Source organism: Folsomia candida, unplaced genomic scaffold (assembly GCF_002217175.1).
Source record: "Folsomia candida strain VU population unplaced genomic scaffold, ASM221717v1 Fcan01_Sc064, whole genome shotgun sequence".
Classification (NCBI taxonomy): Eukaryota; Metazoa; Arthropoda; class Collembola; order Entomobryomorpha; family Isotomidae; genus Folsomia; species Folsomia candida.
In genome coordinates, this window is record NW_019091256.1 from 191,609 (window position 1) to 209,748 (window position 18,140).

Sequence of the window (18,140 nt, forward strand, 5' to 3'; positions counted from 1 at the left end):
TTCGTCGAAATTCGAAACGAAACCGAAACAAAATGAGGAAATTTCGAAACGAAATTTTCGAAACGAAATGCGTTTCTGTTTCGTTTCGTCGAATCGAAATATTTTTTGTTTCGTTTCGAATTTCGACGAAACGAAACGAAATATTTCGAAGTTTAAGTGAACAAGAATTTCCTGCTCCATCTTGCGATTTCATCACAAATATTTTTGCGCAGACTCTACTCTTGCTGCTCGTCTCATCCTCACAACCCGTTAATATGTTTTAGAGACAGCTGCTGGAGTTATTGAACTTTTTTTATATACAAACTAAATTTAATTAAATATACTCGGAGCATATTTGCAGTGTTCTTTTTATATAAAAAATAACCGAGAGCTACAGTTGAAGAATTAGCAATTTGGAACCTTCAATCAGGTAACCTTGGAATTTATTATGCCGTAAATTTACATATTTATATAAATGCTATCATGTAGGAGAATGACAGAACCCGGTTCCGGTAACGAGGCCGAGACGCATGATGTAGTAAATTTGGAAGATGAATTATCCGGTCAGTCATGTGCAGCCCCTGTTGCAAAACCTCGCTCTAAGGTGCATGACCATTTTACTCTAAAAGTGCAGGATGACCGTTACCACTGCAACTATTGCAGGTTAGACTACTTTTTATATAAAAATACAGTGCCATACATTTAAAGATTATTTTCTTCTCTCTAGGAATATAAGTTACAAGCGTAACAAAACAGGCGTAGTATCTGGACCACTAAAGCATCTTAAGGCAACTCATCCCAAGTTGTTAGACGAGTCTTCAACTATACCACAAAAGCGGACATCAATTTTCGACCACTGTGAAGTTCAAGTAATTTAAATTTTAGCCGTTCATGCAGACCTTGATGCTTGACAAGAAGCTTAATAAATATCAGATTAGTGAAAGTGATTGGAATAAGTTGTCAAGCATGCTAAATTTCCTTTCAGTAAGATTCGATTGATATTATAATATTTATTTGTATTTACAAGTTTTTATATAAAAATTAAATTTTCAGCCTTTTCACGACATGACATTACAAGTTAAAAGTAATGAATATCCATCCATTTCATTGTACGCATTAATATATATACATTTATATCGACATGTGGAAAAGTATATCCCTGAAACTTCGAAACCAACGCATGGCATTGACCAGACTACTCAACAGAAATATCCCGACTGGTTGATTTCGGCTGCTAAAGATGCTTATAATAAGATGGACAAGTATTATCCTGAATCTGATGGACTTGTCTACGTAGTAGCAACCGGTAATTTGATTTTAATGTCCTACTTGATTTTTTTATATACAAAATTCCATATTTATTTAATACTTTGCATCACTTAATCCTCGATGCAAGCTGGAATGGTACAAGTCTGTCGAATTTCCAGGCCCAATTATCAACAAATATAAAAAGTAACATCAACATATTTCAAATTTGCATTTATATTTTGATTGGTATAATAAATTATTTATTCTAGAATGATAACGAATGAGTGGAATCAACACTACAAGCCCAACATTAGTACTTCATCTGAAGATATGGACAGCGCAAACTCGACCAGTCAGCTTGTTGAAGATCTTTTTTCACAACAAATGAAGTCACAAAATCTACAGACAAAGTCTGAAATTGACCGATATTTAACGTCGCCGGTAGCAAACGCAAACGATACAGCTGGTGGCCCAGTCAAATGGTGGATGGTGCGTTAGTATTATTATTTTCTATATAAAAATTTTCAAAGTAGTGGAGATTTTTTATATAGAAAGGTTGTACATATTAGACTAAGACAAATTTTAATCACAGGATAGAAAATTCGAATATCCGTCTCTAAGTCAAATGGCCCTGGATTATCTTGCCGTCCCTGGATCTGGTGCATCTGTCGAAAGAATGTTCTCAAATGGGGTTGACTTGATCTCTCACCGGAGGCATTCACTTGCGTCAGAAACCATTCAGAAAGCAATGTGTCTAAGGGGCTGGAAATTATCAGCGAATCAGACAGAATTTAAAAAATTACATCGGCAATCTACAGTAGAAAAATTTTTGGGCGATAAATAGTTAGTATTAAATCCATTCGTGTTATCACTGATTGTTTAAAAATGGAATAAATTTATGCATTAATATGTTGAATACATAGTTTTTCGCTTAGTTTATTTTTTCGAAATATTTCGTTTCGTTTCGGCGAAATTCGAAACGAAACGAACCGAAGCAAGCTATGCTTTCGTTTCGACGAACCGAAATCTGCCCTGTACCGTTTCGAAATTTCGAAACGAAATGTCAAAAATTTCGAAACGAAACGAAATCATCCAATTTCGGTTCGATTTCGTTTCGTTGTGGGCACTGGGTGGATGGTGAAAATGTAACCAACAAGTGAAAATTTGTACATATACATTCAGTGCTAATAACGAAACGAAATATTTTGTTTCGTTTCGTCGAAATTCGAAACGAAACCGAAACGAAATGGGTTCGAAACGAAATATGTTTCTGTTTCGTTTCGTCGAAACGAAATATTTTTTGTTTCGTTTCGAATTTCGAAGTTTAAATGAATACGAATTTCCTTCTCAATCTTGCAATTTCATTAAAAATCTGGTTTTAGGTAAAATGATTATTGTTTCTCATCTCATCTCCTACAATTCTACGGTATATTTTGAAGTGTCATTAGATTTTTACATCATTTTGATACTAAATATGTATATACTAAACTTCTATACGCATCCTTCTAAAAAAATTAATACTGCATATACATGTATGGGCAACCAATTCTCACTTCTGGATTTGATTGACAATTTATAATTAATTATGCTACAGATTGACCATTTTTGTATTGTTTGATAGAGAACCACTAATTTACTTTTTCTCAATGTTAGTGAATGCATAGATATTCACTGACATCAAAAATATTAGTATGTATATCTACATATTGTTTTTTTATGGTCCAGCCAACCACTTATATACATAGGTTAGGTTAATAAAAATCTAAATCTAGATCTTATCATACAAACTTTAAATGTGTATGATAACATTTTGGTTAAATTTCAAGTTTAACAAAATTGTATCTACCTCATTTTAAATTTTTTGGTAATGGAATAAATAATTATTATATATCGTCTGCCTAATTCTAAAATGACTTAAGTGCCGTCGATGCTTAATTCTAAAATGACTTAAGTGCCGTCGATGCTTAATTCTAAAATGACTTAAGTGCAAAATAAAAACCAGTAAAATGACTAAAATGCAATTTCAGAATTAAAAAACCAATTATTTGTGCAAAACAATTTTTCCTACCACAATATGAAAATCTAAATATGTTTATCATAAGTATGAATAAAAATAGTCATTTTACTCGTTTTTATTTTGCACTTAAGTCATTTCAGAATTAAGCATCGAAGGCACTTAAGTCATTTTAGAATTAAGCATCGACGGCACTTAAGTCATTTTAGAATTAAGCATCGAAGGCACTTAAGTCATTTTAGAATTAGACCGACGATATTGAATTACTTTCCAAATAAAATATTACGTTTTGTTTCGTCGGGTTTCGGAACGAAACGAAACGAATCGAAACAGACAGTCATTTCGTTTCGACGAAACGAAATCAGCCCTGTCTCGTTTCGAAATTTGGAAACGAAATCTCAAAAAATTCGAAACAAAACGAAATGGTAACATTTCGGTTCGATTTCGTTGCGTTGCGAGCACTGTATACATTATCCGCGGAGGTGAAGGGACATCGTCCACCATGAAATACAGAAAATTCCTATACACATTACTCTCCGACTTTATTCTATCCATTACTTTTGGAATGTTTAAAGTTAAAGGGACCTAAATTTTCACAGCGAGAACACGAGAAGGCACTAAGCATAGGATTCAAGCAATCACAACTAGTAAAATTAACCTACTGGAATCTAAGGTAAAAAAAAACTTACGTATTTTACTCATTTCTCTAATTTGTATCCGTTCGGATAATATACGGAGTTAAATTTTTATTCAGTTAAAGACGCCAGGAAATACGTAAATCGTATGCCTTCGGGAAATTTAGGTTCAAATACAATCTCCTAGTTGTATCGAATAAATATCTGAAATTTTGTTTAAAGAATTCTTAGGTGGATGTCAGTTCTCGTCTATTCCTGCTTCGAATGATCAAAGGTCGACGTTTACATCCCTTCCTAAGAAAGTTGAGGACGACGATTAGTGGAAAAATAACTAGCCAAATACAATAATAAAATATATACGTCCCTCTTCTTAACAAAGTTTTGGTTTCTTGTAAGCTCTTATGAGTTTTACTTCCAACAGTACTGTAGAAAATATAGGAAACAATTTCGATAAGGTAAAAATTCGCAGCTAATTGCCAGACAGATAGGACAAATTCTATTCACGCATTTATTTGTAATAACCTTCCTCTTGTCGATCATGTGGTCTGAAGGATGGAATCTATAACATCAAATGTGGACCATTATTATTCTATCTATGCACGTCGGTAAAGACTAGGAACGAATATAACAAAACGAAGGACGATATAACGTTCCATTTATTACTCAAATCTTATCATCCTCTCAAATATTTTAAGAGCAAATCTACGTGTTCTTACCTACATATGTGCATGCGTAGACATGTCGCATATCGTGCAGCACGAATGTGGTTCAGAATTAGCAACCAATGCTAGATTTGCCATGGCATGAGTAACCATAGCAATGTAAGGCATCACATATAACCTCGAAGCGTATTGTAATGTCATATCAGATAAAAAGTGCCGTGGGAGTAACGGGTGGTCAAAACCTGTGCATAAAAAATGATAGGAATTTAGCTATATGAATTTATTTAGCGGAGGTGGATTCGAACACTTAAAACCTTCCATTGATTATTCACAATATGCAGAATAGGTGCATGAATTGATACGTCCAACAAACCTTTAGAAAAATTACCGTAGAAACAAGGGAATCAGATATTCGTGGTTGTTTAAGATTTTACATGGTAAAACCACATTTTCGAGAATTTAGGATTTTAAATAAATAATAAGCTTAATTGAGTACGACTGAAAAATGCCAAGTTCAAAGGGATGTTATTAAAAAATATTCTGATTCTTACTGAATATTTATATCATCTGAGTAAAGAAATCGTCATAAAATTTAAGTCATAATGCTGACCATAGCGAAATTTGTGGCCCAGTTTCTTGTACTACATGAATCCAAGGCTAACCAAGTATCACTTTCTCAATCCCACTTTAGTTATCTTCTGCAAAACATGACTAATTGTGATCTACAAATTCTTCACGACGGAGCAGACATATCTATTCTACATGTCCCAGTCAAAGTAATCTGGATGCCTAAATATTTAGATATCATTTTGGAAAATATTTCCTTTCCAGCTATGAATGTACTACTGTCTCGAACTGCCCAGTATAAATTTAGCTTTCTCGCACCAAAATATGTCCCCTATAGCACTAGCAGACACAGACTGGACACTTGGATTGATATTTCTGTAAACTACCACACCTACAATATCGTGAAGAACACCGAAAAACGATACATTCACAGTGATAACCTCTTTATAATACTACTCGGTGAGTTGTTCAATGCAATATTGGGATTTAAGTTTGGGAGTATCACCTTAGCTAGCTTGCATAACACCTATACTTTACCTTATTATACGTCGAAATATGCGGGATACCACAATCCTACGTTCTAGCAAGTCCGGCAAATTGTCACAATATCGCTGATTGGAGCCACCGTATGACGACGGTGGCTACGTGGCAAGATAAATTGTGTATTGCTAACCCTCTCGGGTACAAGTGACTAAATGCTGAACCCTCTAGTGCGTCCAACCCTTTCGATCGGGACGAAATCTACACAATTCACGACTTGGCTAATATCGTATTGTCAAGAACGAACATTACTATCGTTTACGATAACAATATTTCTTGTGGATATGGTGACCCTCAGCTGCAGTTTACGACGCCGAGACAAAAATTATAACCGCCGCTACCGAGAAAAATCGTCGGCACGCTGGCGTTAAATGGGCAGATCGGAGCTCTGGTAGACTTCATACAAGGGAAATCTTTTAATTATTAAAACTTGAAAAATTTATTATGATTAAAACATTTATGAAAGAAATTAATTATCCTAAAGTTCATTAACTGCACGTAGATAAGGCAAATGTTACAAATAGTTTAGTAGACCGCGGTCAAGCACGAAATATCTATCGGAACCCTGCACCATTTGCAAAATACTAAACCCTGCGAACATATATGTCTCCTCGAGCAGCAAGGTGCTTTCCCAGTTCTGACAAAATATTGCGTAGCTGTTATTCACTTTGTGAAGCATGCCGTCCTCCAATTTTTTTGGCGATGGTTTCTCCCTCCAATCCAGAAGTGGTCGGTTTTTACCCTTCTCATCACCACCCTCAGGATCCAGCACTTCCAACTTGGTACAGAAATTTGAGGAATTGATGAAGGCTCCTTTCGAAATATTTTGGCAACTTGTAACGGTTGCTCCAATTCGGTGCAGATCAAACTCTGGTGCGTACAAAAATCCAAAATTTGGCAAATTGTGCCTGGCGGGGGATGAGAAGCGGGATATTTGTCTCCTTTCAGTGTGGGTCGGGCTGGTAATTGAATGGTGGCGTTTATCTAAGACAAATACGGTGTAGTTAGTATTTTTTGTTTGATTGAGCAATTTCTCATGGTGCAAAAAATGTGAGAAAAACAAGATAGTGAGAGGTTCAAGAAACCCAAGGAGTTAGCGCCATCTACAGAGCCACCCCCTCAAGTTAACTGCTGGTTCGATGGCGCCTTACTACAGGGAGCTTACCAACCTCAAGAAACGTGTAGTTCTGCTTCACCGTGATGACCGTGGGGTGCAGGGGTGCCCTTGGCAGGAAAAGATAGGTCGGCCCAAGGAACCAAATGTCGCTTGTCCTGGTTCAAATATAAATTCATGCATTGTCATAAATCTTAATTAATTAAACAATTAAAAAGTGAATCCTACCCGTGGAATCCCACGCCAGGGACGACGACGGTGGTCGCGTCGAGCAACACCGCCGTGCTGTGTGGGGCCTCCATGTGATTCATGAAGGCGATTGCCACGCTTGCGCAGGAAAATCTGTTCTGATCAATCTCCTCTTGCCAAACTATGCGCCAATCGTCTCCCGGGAAATATTTGACTTTACTATCGCCCGCCACGATACTTGTGACGCGCATGGTCTCATCTGATAATTTAAATTGTAAAATTTTATCACTCCGGCAACATATTATTATCAGGCAGACAAAATTTAAAAATGAGACTACCGTGGAGATAATAATCTGTCAAAGGACTATTTTGCCAGGGTTTTAGTCTTTTGTAATTTAATAGTAAATCCATTTTACCAGGATAAATTGCAGCAAACCGTTGACAGATTATCACCGCACAGTGACAGCCTGAATTAGTTTATTGCCCTAATTATTTACGGCGTATGTGGAATTGTTTAAGTACTTACTAAACTGCCAAAATCTTAGCTCCTTCCTATTTTCTTGGAGGTAACCGCCAAGAATGAGGGAAAATGCGGTCGGTATTAAAATTAGTGCTTCTGTAGCTCGCACTATAAACATCCTGTATCCCACCATTGCTATTTTCCGCTGATTAGGAGGAAGGAGCTGATATGTTAACGTGAAGCTTGCAGGGAGTATACTGACCCAAAATTTTTGTTACGAGCAGGTTAACTCTTTGCCTGAGAATGCCTACCTCATTGTTCAGCCTCCTGTTTGGGAGAGTTCATGAATAATAGGCCCTCATGTGGAAGGTTGTGGGAATTGTTTTTGTAACGAATATAAAAAAAAGTTGTTTGTATTGCAAATGAGGACTTTTAATAATATCGATGGATCGAGCTTTTCTTGATGGTAGATAATTCTCGCTTAGTTTTCTATTTCTTGATTTCCATCCATTCCATGAAAGGATAAATGGTTTTCTTAATTTAACCAACATTCAAGGTAGGTTTCCAAAAAGGCTGAAAATATTTGGGATAATGTTTCCTTTGGAAGGGACCGAATCCTTTCTAACGTTAAAATTAGGTCACACAACTTTGAAGTATTTTATTCACCTGATAAAATTTATAAATTAATCAAACCCCTAACAGAGAAATCTTATAAGGATTTAGTTTTAACTGGTTATCACATTAAAGGTAATCTGAAAGTTTTCTAATTTATTTAACCGATAAATAATTACTTGTCCCCAGAAAATAAATTCTGCCTCAAGAATCTATCCCTTATTTAAGAATTTTTACGTTGTATGTAATAACTTATGTAGTAGGGGTTTAATTGGACATGGTATAGAGATGGAATATTCAAAATAGTTTAGCATGTCCAATTTATTAATCTTAACGAGAGGAGCATTCATGGTTGGCAATAAAAGAATTTTAACCCCCCTGGCAAATTTATTTCCTTTAAATACAAGCAACTTTTGACAAATTATCGAATATTCGAAATACCTTATATTAAATATGCCTGGGGATGACCTAACCTGACCCAAAATTTATGTTGCTAGCAGTACAAGTTTCGTACCCAACACAAGTCTACAAGCACCGACTGGCACACAGTGGTCACTATTTATTTGAATATTAAAAATTATCATTAATTACAGATAATGGTAAGTATTGATTAATATAATCAAGTTTTAAACAATGTCCTCTGATGCCATAGAAGAAGTTATTTAAAAAATTGAATAAACTATAAATGTAATTATAGCCGTAAATTATATCATTTGCGTATACTAATAATAAACAGGTAATTGATATTCTAGCTAAAATGTAATCTGAGTATACAAGTTACTCTTAATGATCTTCTTGCAGATTATGTACATACATACGTAGCGGAAATTCTCTGCTTACCTTGCTGATATAACTTGTGGATCCATGTCGTGCTAAAGTAATGAAAAAATGTCGAATCTATGACAGCGCCCGATCTTGCCCAAATCTTTACCCGGGCAAGAAATTATGGCGCCGCATGCCGCTCGCATGGGCTTCTTGTATACATATATATTCCTTTACAAATGTCTTGCGATATATGAAGCAAATAATTATATACTTTGTTCCGTTAAAAAATAAAAACAAAAACGGATAGTGGTTAAAAAGGGATATTCTGCTTCATGTAACAAAGTATGGTGTTTGATTAGCTTTTCTTTTTGCGTATGTATGTATCTACAAAATATATGTACTATTTCAAATACTATAACGTTATTTACTAAATAGATAGGCCACACTTAACTAAATAAAAACAATTTCGAAATTATAGCAATGTTTTACAATTGCACTTTGCGGGATTTAATGTTTTAAAATCTTTCTATCGTATCTCTGAATTCAATTTTACGAGTTAACTCTCACTAGAAATAATCGCATAACCTGTCAGTCGATCGTGACTAATATTTAATCAATATGTCTTGATGAGCTTGAGTTTTGAAAAACAACGTTCATCGCTTGACACTGTAATTGGAGAAGTTAAAAATACTTTTATATTAAACAATTTCGGAAAAGCCTTTTCCAGGTGCATGTAAATTAAGAGTTTCAAGATGTCTATTGGAGTATTTTAATAGATTACTCGAACTGAATCGTTAATAGGCAAGCTATTATAGCCGGGTTTGACAGCCTGCTAATACAGTCAAATTGTTACGGACTTTCTGACTACGAAAAAAATAAATTTTGTGGCTAAGTCGGATACACAATGCCCCCATTGTCCTCCAAGTAAGAGGTATTCAACGATTTTGAGCTTTGTGCAAAAGAGAATAATCAATCAGAAGTTCTGATTCAGAACGATCCATAGCACCAAACATACCTGTTCATATTCATTCAATTTGTACGAGATGAATAATGAATAATTCATTGCATAAATGAATAATGAATGAATAATTCTACATTTCAAAATGAGTGGATTTTCTATTCATTCATTTTCCCCCTATGTTAAATACATGGGGTGTATAAAGAATGAACGAATAATTTATTAAATGAATGAATATTGAATAATTCAAAATGAATCTCGAAATGAATGAATTTTGGATGAATAAAAAAAATTTGAACAGGTATGGCACCAACACACTCGATTTCGATGTGTCATAGGTAATATCTTTAAAGGTATAGCGAAAAAGACAGAAAAAGCAGTGATTAACCATGTCAGGAAAAACCGGGAAAAATTGGTTAAAACGGGATCGACGGTGCCAATATCCATTAGTCTTATATAGATAATCGTATTTGTGATAATTATGCTGCTAAATTGGTAGAATTTTAACTTTTAATTTTTAAGTCAATTTTTAATAAACCCGTTTTGTGTACACGAATAATGGACCATCCCATAACCTCTTTCGAGCTACGTTTATTCTCCCGAACCCCAACGACTGAAAAGTTACAATTTCAGAGGACGTAATTAAAAATTCCTTAGAGACGACGTTTCTTAGGGATTCCCTTTTACATGGAGCTGAATTATTTAGTTATAGATGTTTGGGTTTTAGAATAAAAAAACTCGAAAATTCCAATTTTTAACATTTGGTTGATATAGGAAAAGTTCCAAAATTTATCAAATAATCCACTTTTTACTGTGAAGTTTTCCATAAAATATCAAAGGAATTCTAAAAAAGATGACGTTTATGAACTTTGAGAATTACTTGTGAATACAAAAGTCGTTCACCGTCTCCCAGGCATTTTCTTGCCAAGCGACTATAGCCGCTCACGGGGATGCTTTAATTCGGCGACAAAACTCCTCTTTCGTCTCCATGGGTCGGTCAAAATTACATCGTCGCTCAGAAATTTTAAAAATACGACAATTATCGCTCATAGCCCGAAAGATGTAAATTTAGTAATCGAATATTTATTTGTTAAATTTAAACACAAGTTTCGTCTGTTTTCAAATTAAGGTATTATCGCAAATTATGTTCACATGCAATTATACCTAGTGTAAACCTGGGCGCCTACCGGCGCCCCCCGAATTCTGGCGCCCCGGGCAATTGCCCAACTTGCCCAGCCGCAGATCGGGGCCTGATCTATGATTGCTTTTCTAGTAAGGTTTAAAAAATATATTGAAAACCCTCTACATATGTAAGTATGCTAATTGATTTTAAATTGATCAATATTTTAGAAAACAATTTCGATTTGTTTTATCCATATCCAAATTTTTTTTGCAAAACTTCGCTCTGTGTGATAGACCTTCATCTATACTGGTTAAGTCACTAGGTCCATTTTTTCCATTTTTTAATTATTCTAATGTTGATTAGAGGTCAAGTTGCTTCAATTGTTTTTCATATATGCATGATCAATAATTATAAAAGATAGTGCACTCTAAACAAAATCAAGTATTGCGCAAATTTGATCAAACTTAACACAACATCGGGTTAAAAAAGGGGATGACTCACCTTTCGGTTAAATCTTACTTCTCTAGGCTGAGTAAAAGTTTTACTCAACTTTTGGACAAAGCGTGCTCTTCAAGTCGTTGAATTTTTGTTACGATAAAAGCACAAAAGTTACACCATCAAATAGACGAATTTTGCTAAAGTAGTTGTTAAATATTTACTCTTTGTTCCAATCAAATTTTATCACATTCAGGAATGATAATTGCACTTTTGTATGATCGAATTTTGACCTTTTGATGATTATTGTTTATTCCATATGCTTACTAAAATTTGCTCTTTGCTTTATCATTGAATGCTCTTTAATTTATAATTATTTATTATGTTGTTTACTAGAGCTAGTACATTTATAATTTATAATGACAGTGATATTAATAATATATTACTTATATTACTGTACTTATTAAGCGTATTAACAATACTGACAATAAATAAAAATAATACCCGTACATAATACCCGTACGTCTTATTTTAATTAGTAAAATTAAATAATCAATCTTCATTTAATCCTTCGTCCATGGTGATTTGTGACGAAAGCGACAAGACTGAAGACGATGACGACCTAACTTTGTTAGTTTGGAAAACTGTGCAGTCGAAAAACTCCCAAACACTCTTACACTCTTCGGGAAATTTAAGTTCTAGGACGTAAAAGATCTTGAAACAGAGATCCACAGCTTTTACGAAAGACTCTGCAGCAATGAGGCGCCGTTCCACCATGACGAAAGCTTGTTGGATGTCAAGAAACTTCAAGTTTCCTATACAAATAACAAATGGCTGCGTTCTCACGGATTCTGCTAAACGAAATTCTTCAAGATCTTCATTTCTCTATAATAAACACAAAGTAATTAATATTATTATGAAAAAATAATTTTATTTTTTAAATTAATTTAAAGAAGGAACTGACTTGAAAAAACTGTACGAAGAATTCAGAAGAATGGGCTCCGGTAATTCTTCGTCTCTTTTTGCCATCTTGAGTATAAGCAGATTTTGAAAACAAATACGGAAGCAATAGTAAAGATCCGGAATTTATTTCGTCTATAAGAACAAGTAAATTAATAATAATTAATATTTATAAAATACCGCTTAGTTTAATTAAACGTCATTGATAAAATAATTAATACCCTTCGACCATTCCTCTACGTTCTTGGAAATCCCAATTTCCCCATGAATATTCGCCCTCGTTTTTACTGCATATTTCCAAATTTGATTTGAAATACAAGTCCATTTGTGCAGCATCATATCGCCTTTGTCAGGATATCGAATGGAAAAATCTAGGTCAATCTGACACACAATTAAAAATGGAGGTATTATTATTAAGGGAAGTAATTATGTGCAAGTCCGTGTTAATTAAATTATTTTGGAAAAATTACCATCCCAGTAGTATCAATTAGTCGCGGCCATTCATTTAAGGTAGTCAACAGATCATTTGTCTTTAACTCTTCTGATCTCAATCGAAAAGTCTGCGCCATGTATTCTGCAACTTGATTTAGTGGAGATGAAGTATAACGCAACCACGATTTCTTGTCTTCTTCATCTTCTGATGGCTCTGAATTTAAAAATTAAATCATTTTTTAATAATAATATAAAATGACGTAAGTATAAGTAAGTACATTTAATATATACATTTCACATACTAGTAATCTCCAGACACGATTCAGGTTTCCGAGGCTTAGTGACGTTACGTTTTCTCCGCAAATGTTTCAACCTGTCTTCAATGAGCCCTGACGCCGAATTTTTTTTCTTCGTTTTTTCTTTCACCTCAGATTTTCGGTAAAACATATTCTAAAACCAAAGAATAGATTTCGGCATTGATAATAAAAGTGCATAAATATTTCTTACCTCAATGTTTTTTTGCTGCTCACAATTAAGATTTTGAAATAGCTGCATTGCAACACATTTCGCCAAGTTCTCTTTAACTTCTTTTGAAGGACTGAAAGAAACAAAACACAACAAATCAATTATTACTTCCAAATTATCGGTTTATATGTAGGTATAACTTACTGATATGAATAGTTCTTCACCAGAAAGTTAACAATACGACGCTTTATGAGAGTTTTTGTGTCGGAGGTGAGGAGGCTGGATCGCGATATTTCTTCAAGCACGTTCATTCCATTTGCAGTTCCTTTGTCTTCATCAGAATTTAAAATGATTTGTTTAATATCCTAAAATCACATACATTAGAATGTCAGGAATTGATCTTTAGAAAAAAGTCTTAAATTAATCTTCCAAATAAAATACTTATATAATTTTAGCTCTTACAAAAAGCGGATTGAACGTGACAAAAGTAATTTCTACGTGCTCCTCTTTATCTGGTTCCTGACCGCAATTTACGGAATTGTCATCCCCCTGAAAATATAATTGTAATTTAAACAGCTTATTTCATTTAAATGGATATAAATGAAATCATATTTAAATAAAACCAAAATTTTACCAGCATAATATTCATGTTACCATTTGGTGCACGCTGGCAAGTTTCGGAAGTTTGTTTGCCTAGCTAAATATTTACATAAATGTTATTCTAATTAAATTAAAAATATACGCAAACTCATCTGAACACACATATTTCTACAATTACATAAAAAATCAAATTACACAAATTCTATTGGACAGCAGATAAGACCGTGGCCCTGAGGATCGTCCAAGCAATTAACAACGACTAAGGGACTCTCTAAATAAATTTTTTCAGGGTCAATAAGTACAGGATTTTCAAAGCTAACTATTTTGAACAAATATGAATTCCTAAACTTTTCCTCGTACTTCACCTGCCTGACTACTAAATGTGTTCTCTCATTATGAAAAAAACACAGACTAATTTGAACAAACTGTACACTTGTTGATTCATTTTTTAAAATAAAATAATTTTCAGGTTTTATTTTCGTACCACAAATTGTGACCGAGTCCATGCAAAATATTTCGTCACATGCATTTAATGAAAGTTTTGAAAAATCAAACGATATTCTCAGATCTTTAAATGCAATTTTGGAACCAGATCCATAAGTTATTTCTCCAACTAATTCGCATCCAATTGAAAATGCCAAATTCAGTGCCATTCTTCTTGAAACAGTTTTTGCAATATTTCTGAAATTATAGCAATTCTTGCCAATTGTTTTTGCAAGACGGTGTTTGGCTTCAAACCGCATACACCAATAATTCTTAAGTGGCCCTAATTGTCTTATAGCTTGTGCATAATGCAATAAGTGATGAAACTTTGGGGTTAACTTAGATTGAGACAGTTTGAGAAATGCACTGTGATGCTCAGCAATTAAATTATTTAACAAAGAAACCCCAACCCTATTTATTCTTGGTGCCATTAAAATACGTATAATGCGGCGAAGCATGATAATTAAATCCCAGTGCTTATCATTCCTACTAAACTTATCACCAAATACTGCAGGAAATATTAAGAAAAAATGGTTCATTTCGGAAGCAGAAAAGCAGGATTTTTTGTCGCCGTCAACAAAACTGGAATCGATTTCAGGCAATTTTGATACTGCATGACTATTCTTTTTAAATGAAGATGAGAGCCTGTGATTAATCTGCCTTATAGATAAACTACCATTATTAATGACATGTTTCAAAAATAATTTCAGTTCGGTGATGCAGATTCCTTCTAAAATATCATGCATGATATCAGGAGCAAAATTATTAGTGACATGAAATCCCTTAATGTCATTAACAATTGAACTTTCCCTAATCCCCGTCAAACTAACATTTTCCAAGCCTAAATCATTTTCATATAGGGATAAAATGCGCCTCTTATGGATTGATGCTACTACAGATATGTATGTATTTTCCTTCTCCATTTTGCAAAAACGACAGCGAAAATTTGCGTTAAAACTTTCCACAAATCCTAAAATAGTATGCAAACCAAGATTATCGCCACAAAACTGGAGTACTTGAACGTGACTAAATTGGCTATTTGCAAGGACAGCTATCTTTTGTGAACTTTCATGCAATGAATTTAATTCATCAACTAATGGTCCAAGAATTAAATTCATTCCATATTCTTTGACAAATTTGGATTTGACTACCACAAGCGGAAAAATATTTTCAAGCTTTGCATTTAATTGAGGTGGAAAATTAGCAATTACAAAATAAAATAAGGCCAGTTTGTGGATTTTTGCTTTTGTTCCCAACGGGTTACAAATTTCCACATCATCATAATAAATTTGTAAGCATAATGGATTATTTTTAAAAGTTTTAAACAGATCACCTGACTTAAAATTTTCCAAAATTTCCGGATTTATTCCTACATTGACACTATCGGCGATTTTGGAATACTTTTTAAGAATGATTGGCAATGTTTTAGATAATTCAAAAAGATATAGGTTGTCTCCTTTTTCTTGCATCAGTCCTTTATTTTTATCAAATTTAAAGTGAGAACCCAATTTTATTTCTTTTGGTTCGACTAAAAGAGATTTTTGTTTTAAAATTTTCTCCAATTCATATTGTGAGGAAGAACTATTTGGAAAAGGGTCCCTTAACGTATTTAAATTAACTAAAATTTGAGCTGAATTAGAACTAGTTTTTGAAAAATCTTTTGCAACTTCAATGATGCTGTTGACTAAAGAATTTGCATTAGATAAAATTTCATTTGATTTAAGTAATGAAATTCCACCAGACATTTGCAAAGATTTTATAAAAGCTAATTTATAATCTAAATTAATTTCATAGATGACATTTGGGGGAAAAAATTCTTCACTACTGCACTTATCATTATGTTTAGTATTATTTTCTAGAGTGTCAGAATTATTAAAATATCCTGAAACATTTCTATGTACTGAGCAAACATTTCTGTGAATATGTTTTTGAAGATTGTCTAATTCAGTAAAAATCATTGAACACAACGGACAATTTAATCTAACTTTTCCTTTTCTAATCTCATGGAATTCCTTAATATGCTGCCAATACTCTTTGAACGAACTAAACTTAAATGCACAAATACTACAATTAAAATTAAGGGTAATCTGCTCAAAGTTTGACCCTGACCTACTAACCTCTCTAGCAGCAGTTATTATTTTTAATCTGTGACCGACTGATGGAATAATTTCGGCAAACAAACGTTCCTCCGTTGATCCAGCGGCACCGTCCAATAATTTAAAGAATAATAGATCGTCAACGTCGTTCTCTATTGAAAAATAATTAATTACACAAAAAATAATTAGTTATAAAAAAAATTATGTATATGTAGTTTAATTATAAACATACAAATCTATGAATTAATCAAAAGAATTTACAATTTACCTTTCAATTTATCCGTATATTGTTCCAGGCCAGTATCTCGAAGAATTTGCTCCATTATTGGACACGTCGAAAAACTTTCAAAAAAAGAAATAATTTATTTTCGTTGTTTCTCCTTTTGCTGGTAGACAGCAACTGTGGCATTTGAGCCACGCGGAAGATGGAGACGTACAGTGGGGAGAGTTGACTTTGTGCACCTGAAGTGTGACTATTACACCAAAAAGTTGACTAAAATTTAACTCCGCCGATAGAGCAAAGTTTACACCATTTATTGACAATGTTTAATCTAGTTTGGTCTGGTTTCTACCCAGAATTGATTAAACTCTATTTTACTCAACCTGAAGTCAAATTTTATCCAATATTGAGTAAACTGAAAATTAATCAACTCAACCGTGTAAAAATTGCACTCTCGAAGTTTTGCTTTAATTCGAAATTGTGGAAAATTTGATCAACATAGTTTTACTCAACCGGTTGAGCTCAATCTTCTTTAGAGTGTGTGAAAATAATTTCATGACCAATAAAAGTACGTCCATTTTATATGCGAACTTCCATTGGAAATATTTTACACCCGAACCACCACATCAACTGACAAAGAAACCTTTTAGCGTGCCTATCGATTCCAGGGTTCCACCCTATGCCTAAGTGTGAAAATATGACTCTGAAGGTACCTCAAGGTCAATTTTCATATATTATAGTAGAAACTTGAAATTTTGTTTGGGGATTACTAATGAAACGTTTTTATTCTTGCTTTAAAATCGATAAAATTTCAACTTTTTCTAATCTCAGAGTCACAATGAATTGCAGTGACGTGATTGAATTTGAAACTTATTTTCCAATAACATTTTTAGAGATTCGAGTTTTCATTGTTGGAATAAATAATATCTTTCTCGTGCCAAAATTATAGCACGATTCTTACTTATTTCGACTTGGACGATATCATTGCAAATTTTTGCCGAAATTATCCCATCATTCATACTGAAGTTTCATAAGCCATCAATTTAACAAGGGCAAGAGTCTGATTGCTTAGTTTAAGTTACAAGTGGGACATATGACATGCAAAATTAAAATATTCGAGATAATGGATGTCACTTTATCTCTTGTGAGACAGATGTGTTATATTTATCTTTTATCTCGGTAATGATGGAGCAATTTGGGAGATATATCAATAATTATTAATACGTACATTGGAATCATTAGAATTTGCAATCAATTATGATAATGCATTTATACATGAGTGGATATTATGTGGGGCTAATAATTATGAAGAGAAATGACGGAAACTAAAATTTGTAGGTGGGGATGAATATGAAATTATATATTTTGTAATTGGTGGCAGTTGGTAAATTTTTATACCAGGATCGGAACTGGTGTCACGGACGCCAAAAAATCACTTATTTCCAAATATTTACCGTTTACGCTAAATTTTAGCGTTGAATTGTCGTTACACAATAATTTTATATCAGGCCAGAAATATTTGAGGTGATGCAATAAATTGCAATCTTTACGTATCACTCCAACATGTGGACATGACAATAATG

The 18,140-nt window shown here is 33.7% G+C and overlaps 2 protein-coding genes across 6 annotated transcripts; both read right to left on the bottom strand.

The window, feature by feature from the left end:
* Window positions 1–6,046: 6,046 nt before the first annotated feature.
* LOC118433625 lies at window positions 6,047–9,248 on the bottom strand. Its single transcript, XM_035845763.1, has 4 exons — window positions 7,475–9,248; window positions 6,988–7,207; window positions 6,815–6,917; window positions 6,047–6,629 (listed from the first exon to the last, which is right to left on the bottom strand). The coding sequence occupies exons 1-4, from the start codon at window positions 7,599–7,601 to the stop codon at window positions 6,309–6,311; spliced, it is 771 nt and encodes a 256-aa protein (XP_035701656.1). The 5' UTR covers window positions 7,602–9,248; the 3' UTR covers window positions 6,047–6,308.
* Window positions 9,249–11,652: 2,404 nt separating this feature from the next.
* LOC110862664 lies at window positions 11,653–18,121 on the bottom strand. 5 transcript variants are annotated; one of them, XM_035845773.1, is made up of 12 exons: window positions 17,956–18,029; window positions 16,606–16,679; window positions 13,954–16,489; window positions 13,793–13,855; window positions 13,621–13,707; window positions 13,363–13,523; window positions 13,201–13,291; window positions 12,996–13,143; window positions 12,732–12,907; window positions 12,483–12,642; window positions 12,266–12,396; window positions 11,653–12,186 (listed from the first exon to the last, which is right to left on the bottom strand). In XM_035845773.1, the coding sequence occupies exons 4-12, from the start codon at window positions 13,805–13,807 to the stop codon at window positions 11,854–11,856; spliced, it is 1,302 nt and encodes a 433-aa protein (XP_035701666.1). In that variant the 5' UTR covers window positions 13,808–13,855; window positions 13,954–16,489; window positions 16,606–16,679; window positions 17,956–18,029; the 3' UTR covers window positions 11,653–11,853. The 5 variants fall into 5 exon arrangements, with proteins under 5 accessions (XP_035701666.1, XP_035701665.1, XP_035701664.1 ...); XM_035845772.1 differs by having other exon boundaries at window positions 13,793–16,489; window positions 17,956–18,028; XM_035845771.1 differs by lacking the exon at window positions 17,956–18,029 and having other exon boundaries at window positions 16,359–16,489; window positions 16,606–17,779.
* Between the last annotated feature and the right edge of the window lie 19 nt (window positions 18,122–18,140).